The sequence below is a fragment of the Falco naumanni genome, chromosome 2 (genome assembly GCF_017639655.2).
Source record: "Falco naumanni isolate bFalNau1 chromosome 2, bFalNau1.pat, whole genome shotgun sequence".
Classification (NCBI taxonomy): Eukaryota; Metazoa; Chordata; class Aves; order Falconiformes; family Falconidae; genus Falco; species Falco naumanni.
Genome location: NC_054055.1, coordinates 76,186,331 through 76,201,783, shown reverse-complemented (window position 1 = coordinate 76,201,783; position 15,453 = coordinate 76,186,331). Strand labels below are relative to the sequence as shown.

The following is a 15,453-nucleotide window of genomic DNA, read 5'->3' as shown; positions in this document are numbered from 1 at the left end:
TAAGAGACCTAGGTAACTTGAACAAGTCATTTGCAAATAAACAAGCGTATTTATGCTTGGATTTTTCTTTTTCCCCCCAAAATAACTTGTATCAAACCCAGGAAAAAAGTCAAACAAATAAAAACAATCTTTCTAGTACAGAAGTGGTTAATTTGTGCTTTATTAGATACCTTCCAGACCCCACAGGCTTGTGATGTGAGGGTTAACAACTTCTGCTTCTGCAACCAGAACCCTCAGTCAACTTCCATTTGCAGGATAATCTGATAGTCAACAAGTGATTTTAGTGTCTGATAATTATTGATACATGTTATATAAATTCTGAGCGAAGTTATCTTAAAAGTTTGTTTTGCTGTGGAGAGTGACTGTCTCACTGCAGGAGCAGAAGATTAATGCTTCTCATGAATGTGTTAGGAGGCAGACATTAGGAAGTCCTTCTTGGAGCAGTTCTTTGCACAGGTTCATGTTGAGGGAAGTACTATAAAAATGACAGCCTAACGAAATTTTATCTGGAGGGAAGAAGCTGCCACAGAAAACTGCATGTACTTAAAATGATTCAGAAAAGCATACTAGGGTGGATATAATATATGTTGAGTGCTAACAGACTGCACAAATATGGCAACAAAAGCCATTATAAAAATAATTCATGGTGCAATTATTCACTCACTGAAAAATTTTAGGTTGTTCTATATCCTACCATAAAGTGCCATTACTTCTCAAAGCTTCATTTCAATTTGAGCTGGGAAATATGATGATGTCAATATAACAGTTTTAAAACCGTCTGTTTGTAGGCAATTTAGTGTTCATTTCCCTTTCATGCTCCACCTTTGAAGTCCGTTTGGCAGAACACAGCTGCTGTTGTAGCTCTGCAAAAGCCATTTAAACAAAGGCTCCGCGCTAGTCTCAGGAAGCAGCATCTCACTCAGGATTTGTCAGTGGCCGTATTTTGTCCAGAGCTCATCATCTGTCCTGCCAGCAGCCACACGGCATCGCTCACAGGCAGGAGTTTCTGCAAAGGTGTGGTACAGCACTCTCACGAGGGTGCAGCTTAGGTGACTTCACTGCCACTGCAGACACTTTGTGAATGATGAGCTCGACCATCCAAACTGCTGCCACAGGCTTGGCTTCCTTCTCCACAAGATACAACAGATAAGGAATCGTGGGGATCATCCTCGGCATAATTGTCCAACCCCTCTAAAACAGGCATGCTAGGGTCCTTCAAATACTGGAAAAAGCCAGAAACAACAGTTTAGGTATCTATCCACAAAACAGATGTATTAGAAATTACAAAGACAGAGCAGGTATCACCACCTATAGGCAAACTGCTTCAGACCAGAATTCACAGTGAAAATTAAAAATACCTTATTTTTGTGGGGGGGGGGGGGGGAAAAAAACAGTTGTGCAAGCATCCATTTAAGTGAGTTAAAGCAGCCTGCATTTCCTTTTTTTTTTTTTAATTATTTTTTTTTTTTACTAAATTTTGGCTAATACTCTTTTCACGTTTAAGCAAATTTCCACTTGTTAAGAACAAACCATAGAGAAAACTCTTCTCTATTACACAGCTGGGGACATAATCCTCCAACTGCAGGAATCTAGCGACTGACAGCTTGGCTAAAGCACTAACAGAGCAAACGAGATCTAAGATTCTGCTTTGTTCAGTGTCAGACAAGTCCAGTCTGCATCTGTTACTGTTACCAGAAAACTCCAGTGGCATTCTTCTCTTATAGTTACTTTTTGCTTTGACTTCCTCTGCTCCCCTTTCCTCCAGAATTAAGTCCTCAGCTTTACAATGAGTGCATAATCAAAGAAAGGAGCATTAGAATAAGATGTAGGCCACAGCTTTCTGTTCTTTCTGCCCCCCCCCCCCCCTCCTTATCACCAAGCTGATCTTGTGTTTCACTGGGAATTTAAGCCATGTACTGAAAAACTTCATGTACTGAAAAACAACAACAACAAAAAATCATCTGCCACCACTCTTCCCTTGATTTGAAAAAATAAAATGTCTGGAACACAGACACTTTCGCACTGGTAAGAGACTGATGTCGCTTGTAATTTTACTCAAAAGCTTGTTCTGTACTGCAGGAGGTTCATAATCTGGCTGAGACAGGACTGCAGCTCGACTTGAGCTGTTGTGGGATAAAATTAGCCTTAGTTTCGATTAAGGCACCACTTCCTCTGTAACCATAGCAAGGCTAATGAGCAACAGGATTATTTTTTCAGGCATCTTAAATGTTTCATATGGGAACTCAAAAACATCCACTTCAGCAAATTCAAGACACTATGTGGCTTTGCTATGTGAAGGCGTTTCTGCAGAACTGCTCCCTGTAACTCAGGCACCAGAAGCTTAGATCCTTTTGTAAAAGAAGGAAGCATGTGGGTTTTTTCTGAAAATCTAAAAGAGTACATATGATATTACCTTAAAATAATCAGTGTTTTAAGAGGAGAACCCCCAAGCTGGTTGATCCTCTTCTGAAACACGTATATCTTATTTTAAAATCAAAATAAATGTTTTGCCCAAAAGCAGGCTCACCATTGTTCAAAGAGTACCTGCTCTTGCTGCATGTTTTCTAGATTAATACAATTAACTCCAGAACACAATGACAGACTCTATTCTTGCAAGTCCTTTGCATGAAATGCTGCACTATTTTAATACACTGTACAAGGATTGCTTGATATGCGATACAGCTGTCTCCAATGAGCCTCCATGAAACGGAAGCTGTGTAAGCATGAAGAAAGAAAATTTACTCAAGGCTCTGCAGAAAGTCTGGGTTCATTCACCCATACATCTGTAAAAGTCTGGAAAAACAGCTCCACAATCACAGAACTACCAGAATACATAGACTACTCTGACATGCAGGTATATACAGAGAAATACACCTAAAAAACCTGCAAACAAATACAAGCTTTTAAAAATATGGAATGTTTACTGAACAAGAACTTTTAAATCAACAACTTCACTAAAGACTACTTCCTGTTTTAAAAGAGGAAGATGAACAGGACTGAAACAACTGTTTAGTACAGAAATGTGTGAGCTATAAAGGAAAAAAAAAAAAATCCCAGGATGACTTTTTCATCTGAGTATTGCTTAACCTACAAGGAAAAAAAAAAAGCCCAAGAACATTCTCCTAGGTGGTCCATCATCTTCAAGTCAGTCCTTGCAATTAATCAGTATTTGCTTTTCCATATTCGATTTCCAATCAGAGACCTAGGTTCCAAGTACATGTTCTGCAGCACAAAAAAGCTTTTTTCTTAAAGTGAGCAACTGTTTCAGGCCTGATGACTTAGATAAGCAAAGAAAGGGGTGGACAAGGGGTAGTCAAGGAACAGAGAATCTTACTCCAGTTTCATAACAGGATTACGACAGCATTTGTATCTTAGTGCAGAGAAAAACAAATCTGTTGAGTAAGAGAGGAACAAAGTGGGAGATCATAGGTGAGAAAAGAACAGTTTACACTGAGTCAACAATTGTTTGTATCTATTTCTGTTACGTAACAACTAGCTTTGTTCATATTCACTCCAAGACCATTGCTGTCTTTTATAGGGGGAGTGGGGCAGGAGGAAAGAAACAAAAAATGTCTACACATACCTCTTCAAAGTGTGATGGGATTTCTAGAGGTGGCTGAGAACAATATTTAATTGTTTTGTGGTATTTCCACAGAAGAAGCAAACCAACTGCCACCAGACTTACAAAAAGCAACACCAACAGAAGTACTAGTATACTATACCCAGCTCTGGTTGCCTCTGAAAAAGAAAAAAAAAACCAACAAACAAAACCCACAAAAAACCCCATGTATGTACATATGGTAGGTTCATATTTATACATCATCAAATGTAAAACAACATACAGCAAGCTGACATTTACACTTAGATTACCAAGTATAGTAATTCCCAAGGCTAAGATCACAACCCTACTACAGATGCACTCTGAACACCGGTGTTCAGAAGTAGCTTGTTTTGTGACTCCACGTTGAAGTCACCAGCTCCCACGAGCTTCCTTCCACCCCTTAATCACGCAGCCTAAGGCAAGCTTCTACTGTACATGCTAGCAGGGCAAATGCAGAGCTCGAGGAATCGCCGCTGGAGGAAAACAGCTCAGGGGCTTGTGATCAAGTACTTGGTCAACACTACCCAGGAGGTCAGCTCCTGTGGGGCTTCCGAAACTGCATCAGCATGTTTCACCTACACATCTTCAAGCGTGTTCAAAGCATGCTAACAATCGGTTGTACCTGTGTGCTGGCGATCACACAGAGAGATTCAAGAGAGGGACAAACTCCCATTACCTTGCACACACCCTCTCCTCCCCTCACCCTCTCTATCTTGGACAAAAACAAGGAGCTTTAAATGTCGGAGGAGGAAGCAGGTGAAAGAGGAGAGGGACATTCCTGTCCTGCAGGAGGCATTTCATGAGGGAAAGGATTTGCAAGAGTAATACCATCTTCTCCATCAATGACCTCCTCCAAAGACCAAGTATGTGTATTTTCTTTCTTTGCGTATTTCTAGAAAGTAATACCCATTACCCATAGCAGTATTTATGAAGGAAAAGGACAAGGGGAAAGAGTACAACACAGACCCTCAATTAACGATTAAAAAATTCCTTATTATTTTGCCATTAGTGACAATGGTGAACTACTATTGGCGGCGCTCTCTTAGCACTCCTGACAAATACGGGTGTGCAAGTGCCCAGTTAAATGATCTAAGACTCATGGTCTACACTCACCCCACTATATATAAAAAACAACAAAATTTGATTTTTACCACTCATTGTAGTCCTGTAACACTCTGGGACACTTTGCAGCCCAAGCAACTGGAAATCCGAATATGTAATCAATTCTACTTGGATTCTAAAACAATAAAGTGTTAACTCCTTTAGATTTCTGATTTTGAATAGTGTATTGCTTGTCTTTGTCTCCTGTTTAAAAGGCAAGAAAAAAAAAAGTGTTACTGTAAAAACCAGACCTATCTTCAACACAAATCTCCACCCCACACCCCCAGTTTAAGTTACTCATTCAAAAAGCACAGATTTTATTTTTCATAATTCAGTTTTCCCAAACAAGAGAAGCAATGTGCTGCTGGATGCTTTGACATGGCCTCTGTAACAGCTCAGGCAGTGAGCACAATATAGGAAGTGGGAGGGAAAAAATAAGCCATGAGAAGTGCCTCCACCATCAGAGGAGACTGACGGAAGTGTAGTTCAGTGAAAAGCTTCCACCATCTTAGCTCCTTCTACTGAAAACAGCTGATGGGCAGTGCAAAACCTCCACAGTCCCCACACAGCCACCACAGCCTCTTGTGAATTTTTAACCTGTAAGGGACTAAGCTAAGGGCCTCGGTGGAGCCTACAAGCATGACTTCTTGTCTGAATCTCAAGCATGAAGGTATTTTATGTGTGTCAGAAAAATACACATTGGTACAAGAGAGGAAGTAAGTGGTGGTCTTTCAGATTTAGCAAGGTCTTTGAAACAGAAAATTTCTTTAATAAATTATTTTTTTCTGCTTCAGTTTTTCAAACATTTGACTTCAGAACGATGGTTTGGGTTTTTTTTAGTGCAGCTTAAGCCCTCCCTTGCAACACTAGCCTCTCAAGAACACAGTTCCCGGGGCCTCAGACAGCAGCATAAGTGCACAATGAGACCAACACCTCTAAGTCTCAGTATGAACAGGGATAGCTCATTCCAGCTGTGTCCAGCGCATGTTTCTAGCAACTCTGCCTTTCTCTGCCCTAGGAACAGGTGACACGAGGCCAAAGCAGCCTGTCACTGAAGCTACCAGCACAAACAAGCCCAGCGCAGGAAAGGAGGAAGGAGATTTCAGAGTTTTCCAAACTGCCTAAGCAAACTTTGGAATCTAAATGTAAATTTAAAGATATCTTTGACACTTTGTGGATTCTCTCCCTTGAACTGCAATGTGATTTAACCTTTGTTTCAGATGGAGGAAAAGAAGGTGCTTTCAGAAGTTTTGTAATATGTGCAATACTTGTACAAAGACCAAATTAACTTTTTTTTCAAGACACAAAATGGTAGTCTTCACTGCTAGAGAAAAGAGTTAGTTTTCATCCTCCATTTCTGCTGTTTTGCCAAAAGACACTGACTCATCTCTCTTAGTCATGAGGGCACTATGAACAAAATAATTGAGAGAGAATTCTTACTTTTTTAGTAGTACTTGTTGTGTTCTCCCAGTAGGACACATGATACTGAAGAAAGTCACCTGCTTCAGATCCAAAAGGGGATGTGACACTAATGAGAAGCGAGTCAGAGCTTACAATCACGCTGTTCACTTTAGGGGGCCCTATAGTAGCTGAAAATGAACACAGAACAGTGAACCTCTGGGATGCTGAACAGCTCATCATACCACCTCCAGCTTTACTTAGATGCTCTCAGCAAACATGCTAAACATTGACAGCTTTTTCTTAAGAAAGCGAATACATTTTCTCATCTACTTAAAGCATTTAAAATGCCTACTTTACTACAAATCTAAGGAAAGAGACTTGAAAGCCTAAGAAACTAGATAATTAAATACAAAAGTTTCCTGTTAACTTTACCTGGAATATTCAGTAAATATTCACTAGAATGTATCTGAGTTTACCTGCAGTTAATGGTGATAAAATATTGTTTTGTTTGTGTTTTTTTTTTCTTCAAACAGCCTGATACATATTCCTTGTTCTCTAAAAAACACAGTTTGGGTCAATACATTGGAAGAGGAATAACTAGTTTCCCCCTCCTTGCTCTCATGAATCCATCTTTCCTAAATGGTAGAGGTGACGACTTCCTTTTGTGAAGTACTCTGAGGTCTAACCCATGAAAAATGTTATATAAAGTACTGTCAGTCCTAATGCATGAGACTTATGTGATCACAGGTCATATATGGACATCAGTCATTTATCTGTTGTATCTTGACTCCTTTCACCAGTTAAGCTTTGTATTTGTAAAGCACTCCAGGATCTTAAAAAACCCACTCATGCACATACTAGTGTAATTAACAGCTGCTTGCATATTAAAGAGGGGTAACTATAAAGAGTAAAAATCAACCTTGCATGCAAATGTTGCTTATTGTACCTCAAAAAACCTAGCAGAACCTGCTGTCCACTGTTACTTTAGAGAAAACTGGTCCCCATGATCTTTATATTGGTAGAGAAATTTCAGTTTCTTTCTACTTCCTGTTGCTGTACAACTCTAAACACCTTGTTGCGTGCCCTCGCAGATTCCCAAAGCTCCCCTCTTGAGTGGGACTGATCTAAACATTAAAAGAAGAGAATACCCAACTAGTAGTCCATGGTCTCGGTGCCTAGGAACCGATCCCGAGGGCTGTCACACAAGAACGATCACATAACGTTCCTCTTGCTCTCCCAAGGAACAGACACACAAACATCTCTCCCACACCCAGCCTCTGCTTTGTCTTGTATTGCTATTAGCCCAGTGCCTTCCCAACCCCCAAAGCGTGCCACCCCTAAACAGCCCTGCATCACAAGCTACGGATACGTCAGTTGCAAACTTCAATTCAGGATTCAGGCAAGTCCTCACCCCACACTCTCTACTATTAGAGAAAATCCAACTTTTAGAACTGAAGTCCACCAGTCCCCAGGGAATCTGGTCATGATCATAGCAGCAGAGACTACCACTGCTCCTTGAAAGGTATGGGAGAGCTTGAGCTAAAGAGTTAATAAACCCGTTCCTCTGCTCCCTTACCATTTCAGACATATTTTTTAACTCAATATTGACATTCTTCTAATCCTGAAACCAATCACAGCAAGGCAAAGAGCGGACCTTATACAGAACAACAATACGCTTGTTCGCACATGTAACAGGATTTAAAGTGTACTCTTGACCCTTCCACATGTAATCAGGACCATTTATATTTATTAGAAAAGGGATCTCTTCAATTGAAACAGGTACTTTGTACTTAGACTACCACAAATCAAGGGAGTGTATGCGTGCACGTGGCAGTGCTAAGTAGGATATAAGAAAATGGAAAACTACCAAAATAACATTGTATACAAGGCTCAGCCACCCAAGGAAACTCATCTCTTTCAATACCTGTTGAAAGAGCGCATTACTAACCCTAGTACAGAAGAACCAAGTAGTATCAAATTCCTAGTGACACACTGAGGCCTTGCAGTCTTCGTTAACCAAACACCTACAATTCTCTCACTTGGCTTTTGTACATAACAGAGTCAAAAAAGTCTTGAACAGACAACAGATTTTTTTTTTTTTTTTTTAAGAAACGTCCTTTAAGACAGAGACACTGAAATCATCAATAGCACTTACTGTTTCTCTCTGCCACAAATGGATCTGTTTCCACCCAGTCAGAAGTCACGTGCCCTAGCTCAGCCCTCACGCGCAAAACAACAGTCCAGCGCCGCTCTTTAAGTGACCAGGGCAAACGGCATTCAGTCTGGGCGATACGGGTGCAGTTCATCTCATCCCAGTGGTTAAAGGCCCCCCTGCAATGCAAAACAAAGGACAAATAAAGTATCAGCAGAAGAGTGCAACTACCTAAAATACAATCCCTCCCACCTAGACAATTTTTGTAATAAAAGAATGTGTTACAAAGCTACCATTTTCATGCAGGTTTAATTCCACAGCCCTGGAATTTCAGCACCTGCATCTCCTCAATATCTGGGAAAAATTAAAATTAGTGAGTGAGAATTTGGTAAGGCTAAAATTGTACAGGAAACTATGCAACATTTCTGGGTGCTCTTCAGGCCTTCAATCTTTTCGCAGTTTAGTGGACGCATCCCAGGCTAAGAGACTGTCAGTTTTCAGAAGCTGCTTTTGGACACACATAAAAGCATCAGTAACAGACAACCCTTTCATTTCTGTGCTTATTGATTTTTAGGTTTGGGGGGATTGTTTTAAACCAATTGTGTTACTGGATTTGAACAAAATTAGTTTGGTTGTTTTTAGGACTATATACTTACGTTTTAAAATGGACTGTATATAACACCAACCCTCTATCCACTTTAACAGGAGACCACCTCAGCACACTATGAAAGTTATAGGAATAAATCATCACATCCTTTGGTGCCAGTAAATGGGAAGAAGATTCTAAAGTAAGAAGAGGAAACCAAATAATTATTGAAACATTCAACTACACAGTAACTAACTTTTGGTCTCCACATGCTGTCATCATACATTACATTTTCACCATTTTGCGGGCAAAACCATTCCTCCTCGTTCTGTTTCTAGGTGCACTAGTACCAATACATTTAAGTATTGCTGCTACCCACAAAGCACTGAATTGCAACTTATTGCCTTTATTTTTTCCATACAGAACACAGCACTGAAAGTACCAAGTCCAGCACAAAACAATAAACCCCACCCAGCTCCCCCATGAAATTATTAATTAAGGTCTACAGCCACTTGTCATCACAGAAGCTCATCTGTTTCAATGGTCTGCATCTCACATTTTACTGTGTTAACGACTTGCAACATGTTTTCCCTGACCATTTGCCTCCTGCTAAGCTGTTTGAAAATGTTGAGGTCACTTCACTGAAACTTTCAAAGAAACAGGTGAAGGGGGAAAAAAAAGGCATTCTCATACTTAAACATTCACAAATACATGGTGTGCTGTTCCACTTGCAAGCCTAAAGTTTCATCACTTTTGAAATAGAACTCACAAAACAGAGGACAGAAACTTCTGTTAGAGAGTGGCTTCTACTAGTAGGAATGTCCACCCAAATTCGGTCAAGTTATAAACTCCTGGAGGTTAACAAAGACTGCAACCACTCTGAGCAGCTTGGCAGGAGGTCAGCAACACAGAAGCGGAGAGCCAACAGTTGCATCTCCAGTACAGGGGAAGAACCACTCCCCTGCTAGCCCGAGCAGAGCTGAGGAGGAAGTTGTCCATTGGGACTGGAGCACAGCCAAAGGCCAGGCACCGAGCTGGGGGCAGAGGGACAGAAAAACCATATGGAGGGTGGGAGGGCAGATCACCAAAAGGCAGAGAACCAAGGGCTGGGGAAATGGGGGTGGGTGAAGTACAGGAAGGCAGATGAGAAAGAAGTTAAGTGGAAGAGCAGCTGGCGGGAGATGTTAGCTGGCAAACTGGGCAAAACAGCAGGCTGGAGAACCAAAAAACACTGAAAGACAAGGAGACCAACAGCAAGGAATTGGGATAGCCAAAAGAGACTAAGATTAAGAGAAGTAGGCTGAGGCAAGGAATACAGGAAAACACAGTTACCAAAATGCCTTTAAAACCAGAAAAGCCTTGCATTTTTAACCACAGCACTGCAGTCACTCAGGTGGGAAGGCCAGTCCAAGCCCCTGCCCCAAGCAGGGCCAGCTCTGGCATCAAACCAAGCTGCTCAGTTTTCTCCAGGCAGGTCACAGAACCTCCGAGGACAGAGCCTGCACAGCCGTGCTGGGCAACAGCTTCACTGCCTGCCTGCCCTATGAGGGAAAAAGGTTCAGGTTTCCTTCTACACTTGACTTTTATTTCTCCATGTAGTAAACATACTGGGGCAACAGCTGCTGAGCTCAAAACAGACTGTGACAAGAGATTATGTGATATCCAATGTGATAAGATTTCTTTTTTTGTTGTTCTTAAGACAATAAAATATCGTCTGTTTATTTTTACATAAATAAAATCAGAAGATCAAGCGCTTAAGCTAAATTCTGGCCCCATCCTTCTTTCGGAATATGGAGATAATGTTAAAAAGTTTTCTCTTTTATTTCTAGTGCTGTGTAACAAAGCCAGATGTAAAAAGCACACTGATGCTGACAGCACTATCTTTCAGAAGAGGCCTCATGCCAGGCTCTTAACATCCTCCAAGCGCAGGAAAGAGATGATACAAATCTTTATAAACCTGCTTGAACCCTAAGCCCAAAATACAAAATAACTAGCTAAGCTCTCAAAGTTTTAATTACATATTTTACTAATTCCTTAGCTTCACCTTTTAACCAGTGCTCTTAAGTAAACACATATCGCCTTAGGCTACAGGCCAATCATTCAGCTTTGCAAACCTATTTGAGATTCCTTACAGTTACAAAGGCTACCTAAACCACTAATCTCTGATGTATTTTAAAGGCTAACAAGTAGCCTTTTCTTCATTCAAGAAAAGTTTTCACCGTCCAGTCATGCATATTCTTTCTTGCACTCTCACTGCTGGTCTAGCACGTGGCAAGGTATCTCACACCATCAGTAATCTGTGCACTCAGACATCCACTATAAACTAATTTTACAAAATTCAAGAAACCCCTCAGAACAAAACACAAGCACTGGTGTTCTCTTTTCTTCTCTCCCTCTCTCTCTCTCTCTCAAAAAAAAAAAAAAAAAGGAAAAAAATGAAGAATCAGGGTAGCTAGTTCACCTCCTCAGTCAGGCCTACACACTGATTATTTTGCCTTATATTAGCATTCAGAAACATATTATTTCCCCTACCAGTTTCAAAAACACTGCAAATGTTATCAGATCTATGACTGTAGTTGATCCTCAAGATGCTGTGTGCCACAAGGCATTTACTGCTGCACTGAGCATCTGGTCTCATAGCACACCATGGGAAAACATATGTATTTCAGTTAGATATCTCAACCTGGCAAAGGAAGTTACTTACATTTCTGAAATCACAAAATGAACTCCCTAACCAATTTTAGTTTGTATGACCCAAAGTAACAAGATGCACTCTTCAGAAAAAAGCACCTACATATGCAAGTATCCTAGAAAACCAAAACTACCTAGGTCAGGGAAAGGTACAAATGCCTTGTCCTTTGTTTTCATCTGGAAGGTGGTCTTGCTGAACCAGTTCTTCTAAGGCATCTGCCAAACACTGCTCAGATTGTTTTTTCCTGATGCACAGAGTTTCTGACTCTTCAAGCCACAAGTCAAAGCTTCCACATAGCAGAGTGTGAAGCCACAAGTTACACTGAGTGAAAGCTGCTCAGCTTGGTCTAGCCATCAGTTTTGCAGCCTCCATTCCTGCTCCTGAATGGTTACTGATCCCTTCCCCTGCATCTGCCTGAGCACACATCCTTTTCCTAAATGGGCAAAAAAGAAGTCTGGGGTTTTTTTTTGATGTACTTTTGCTGTTCTAGTGCAGCAAACTGGCTTCTTATACTGTCAGACAAGCACCAGAGCCTGCAAAAGGTGAACAGCAGAAGCCTGTGGCTAGGTGGGGACATGCGACGACAGCTGGCTATTCATTTGGCTTTGATTTTAGCATCTCCATTCGCAACAGATGCCTGTGAGAAAGTGCAGAGGGGGAGGGGGCCCCACACTCAAGCCCAACACCGGAATGGCTCCCTGTGAAATCCCACTGATGCCGATGGGATGGGACCGGGCAACACGGACTGCAGCAGGTCCCTCAAACCACCCATGGGCATTCGGGCTCCCAAGTCTGGCCACGGACTGCAGGCCTGGAACCGCAGCTACCCCAGAGAGCCGGGGAGCCTCGCCAGGCTCCCCTGCCAGGCCCTGGCACGCGCGAGGGAGCATGGCAGCAGGCATGCCGAGCTCACGGAGGCACACGCCTGCCCCAGCAAGGACCACGCCGCACACGTACCTCATTCAGAACATGTCACAGCAGCTCTTCCCACTTGCCGGAATACATACAGAAGCCAGGATTATACCCTCTGACTCTGAGACAGCTATAGCTCAGACCTGACCTGAAGAGCAACACACGCACACACACCCCTTACGGCAAGAAATTTACATCGAAGCCTAAAGCCAATCCCACCTAAACTGTCAATTCACAAAACCAAACGGAGGAGGCTGTTGCGCGGGTACCACATCAACAACTTACACCGCACCAGTCCCGCCCGGGGCTGCACCCGGGCCTCTCGCACAGCGGCGCCGGTTCGGGGCCGCGCTGGCTGCAGCCGCCTGCGGGCCGGCCCGGGCGCCGGCGGCAGCCCCGGCGCCGGCTGGACAAAGCCGGCCTTGCTCTGCTCCAGCGGGCCGGGCGAGGAAAGGGGAAACTCGCGGCAGCCCTGTTCGCATCCCCCCCCGCGGCTCCGGCACCCGCCGGGGCTGCTTCAGGCCTCCAGGGCCGCCTCAGCCCGGGCCCTCACCTCACCTCACGGGCCGCCGCCGCCCGGCCGGAAGCCCGTGGGGAGGAGGCGCGGAGAGAGGCGCCGGCTGGGTGGCGGTGGCAGGCGCCAGCCCCCCGCTCCGCAGCACCTACCTGCGCCCGAGGCCCGCAGCAAGCCCAGGAGGAGGAAGAGACGGAGGAGGCAGAGGCGCGGCACCCGACACGGCATGGCCCGGCCGGCAGAGCCCCCCCCGCCCAGCCCCGCTCGCCGCCAGAGGCTGCTCGCCTGAGGCTGGCCCGGCGGCGGGCAGGCCTGGCAGGGCCGCCTCACGCCCGCGGCCCGGCCCCTCGGCTGCGCCTGCTGACGGCGAGCGGGGCGGCCGCTCCCTCCTGGTCCCGCTCCGCCTTCGCCTCCACCACCGCCTACGGGGGGCTGAGCCCGCCCTCGGCGCCGCCTGGCGCGCTGCGGGGGCCGGGGTGGCTGCGGGCGGGTGGCGGCGGTGCCCGCTCCGGGCTGGGCCATGGGCCGCGGCGTGGCCCCGCGGCCTGCTCGGCTCGGCTTGGCCCTGCCCGGCCCGGCCCGGCCCGGCGCGGCGGGGGGTCCTGCTGTCACCTCCGCATGCGGCGGGGCCGGGAGCTGCCTGCGCGGTTATGGAGTGTGGTTGATGTGGAAAAATCTTTCCATTAAAGTGGTTCAAGTTCCCCGGCTTTCTCTGGCTGCGTCTAGCACCAACCCGTGGTTAAGCCTAACCACATACCTTCCACACGGTATTGCGATTAAAAAATGTGGAGGTGATGCCGGGGGACAGTGTTCCTCCCAGATTACTACTATTGTAATAGAACGACTGCTTATTTTAAAATTCACTAGGCAGGGGTCTGTTGTTTTTAAGAGCTTTGACACTACTTCAGACAAGAGTGCCGTAAAGTGGAGGAGTGTTTCATACGTCTCCTGAACAAAGTCAAATACTATTAAACTCTCATATATTAGTACAAGGTTGGGCAGTCATCAGAACTATGACTGGCAGAACCACCAACAGAGGAAACCATGCAGAGTTAGGGTACTTAACGCATCTTTAATTAATATTAATAAAGATGACGTTTGGCCACCTGAAGGCTCCCTGAGCAAAGTTTACACCACTGCTGTTGGATTTCTGACAAAAAGAAAGCAGGCAACTACAGCAAGTGTATCTTGCATTCAGAGCACTAGGTAAGGACTGGGCAGCTTTGATTTCTGAGTAAGATTGGATGAATCACTTGATTTCACTGTAGTTCAGATCTTCCTCAACCAACAGAGAGATTCCTCCCTTTCTCTTAGCCCTTTATGGCCTGCTCTTACCAACTGCAAGCTTTCAGGGCGAAGATCCTCCTTTTGCAGGGAGGTACAGTAATAAAGCTGGTCAGAATCTCAGTCAAAGCTTTTTAACACTGACACAAATGATAAAAGCTAGAAAAGAGTATAAACAAAAGTGGGGGTGGGGGTTGGGAGGAAGCAAATGCTGGAAAGACAACTGGTTGGTTGGTGATTGTCAAAATAACGCAGGCTAGAAGAGGGTGGTAGAGATTAAAGTAATTCAGTTAGAGACCAAGCCTGTTTTCTCTGCACTTAACACGCCTGACCTGTTTTTGAACCCTTCTGGGAAAAGTGACTCAACTCTCTCAGTTGAGCAACTGAGCTCTACCGAAACCCTCCACTCCACAAGCTTCTCTTTGGGATTTCCCCAGTGCCAGGCCTGTGCTGAGACACAGATCCTTTAATAGTGATGTCTGAAAACAGCAGAGGAATTCAGTCACACACTGTTTGCATGATTTGTGAAGCATTTCTGGTGGCAGGTAGCCAAGCAGGTAGCTGGGAAAGCCATTGGCAGTTTCTAAGTATGAAATTTAAATCAGAACAGCATGTCCAGAAGGCATGTTAATTTTGGTGGCATCTCTAATTCACACATTCACAGAGGAAACTTGGTTATGTTAAAGAACAAGTCAAAACATGAATTCTGAAGCGGGGTTCCCCTCTACCCTTGCACTGAAAGACACGTATTTACTGCAACTGTTAGAGAAATCCCATAACCGATCATGTGTGTTTTCCCGTTGCCAAACCAGACAGGAAGCTTGCAGGCTTTTAGTTTTGCTCCAGCTGATCTCTCTCTTAGCTGAAGCTTCCTAGTAAGTCAAAGCCCAAAAAATTACTGTCTTACAGTCTAGCAGGCTGTTGGGAGGGAAGTAGAAATGACTGGTTGTGCCTTCATGGAAAAAGGTTATGAAATACATGGTTTTCGCCATCAGTGGACAAAGGATGACTTCTTAAGACTGGTAGCTTAAGGAGAGCTGAAGAGAGAAGGGAGAGAACGGAGAACAAACGCTAATTTAATGAAGACAGAGAGAAGATAGAATTGGAGTAAATGCAACATCTGATCCTATCAATTGGCTCCAAAAGAAAAAAAAATCATTAACCCGGGAAATCTGTACCTACAGGGGTTCAGAGATAATTATTTATATTG

At 44.0% G+C, this 15,453-nt stretch overlaps 1 protein-coding gene across 2 annotated transcripts; it reads right to left on the bottom strand.

Moving 5' to 3' along the window:
- Positions 1-144: 144 nt before the first annotated feature.
- On the bottom strand, positions 145-13,496 carry IFNGR2 (interferon gamma receptor 2). Of its 2 annotated transcripts, XM_040584951.1 has the most exons (7): positions 13,112-13,496; positions 8,912-9,038; positions 8,259-8,434; positions 6,143-6,291; positions 4,753-4,906; positions 3,584-3,738; positions 145-1,222 (listed from the first exon to the last, which is right to left on the bottom strand). In XM_040584951.1, the coding sequence occupies exons 1-7, from the start codon at positions 13,479-13,481 to the stop codon at positions 1,046-1,048; spliced, it is 1,308 nt and encodes a 435-aa protein (XP_040440885.1). In that variant the 5' UTR covers positions 13,482-13,496; the 3' UTR covers positions 145-1,045. The 2 variants fall into 2 exon arrangements, with proteins under 2 accessions (XP_040440885.1, XP_040440886.1); XM_040584952.1 differs by lacking the exon at positions 3,584-3,738 and having other exon boundaries at positions 1,082-1,222.
- Between the last annotated feature and the right edge of the window lie 1,957 nt (positions 13,497-15,453).

Coding starts and splice junctions, on each gene's coding strand:
- IFNGR2 (XM_040584951.1), bottom strand. CDS start 13,481: ATGGCCCAGCCCGGAGCGGGCACCGCCGCCACCCGCCCGCAGCCACCC. Junction 8,435..8,911: donor TATACAGTCCATTTTAAAAC/GTAAGTATATAG, acceptor TTTGCATTGCAG/GGGGGCCTTTAACCACTGGG. Junction 6,292..8,258: donor ATTTGTGGCAGAGAGAAACA/GTAAGTGCTATT, acceptor GTTCATTTTCAG/CTACTATAGGGCCCCCTAAA.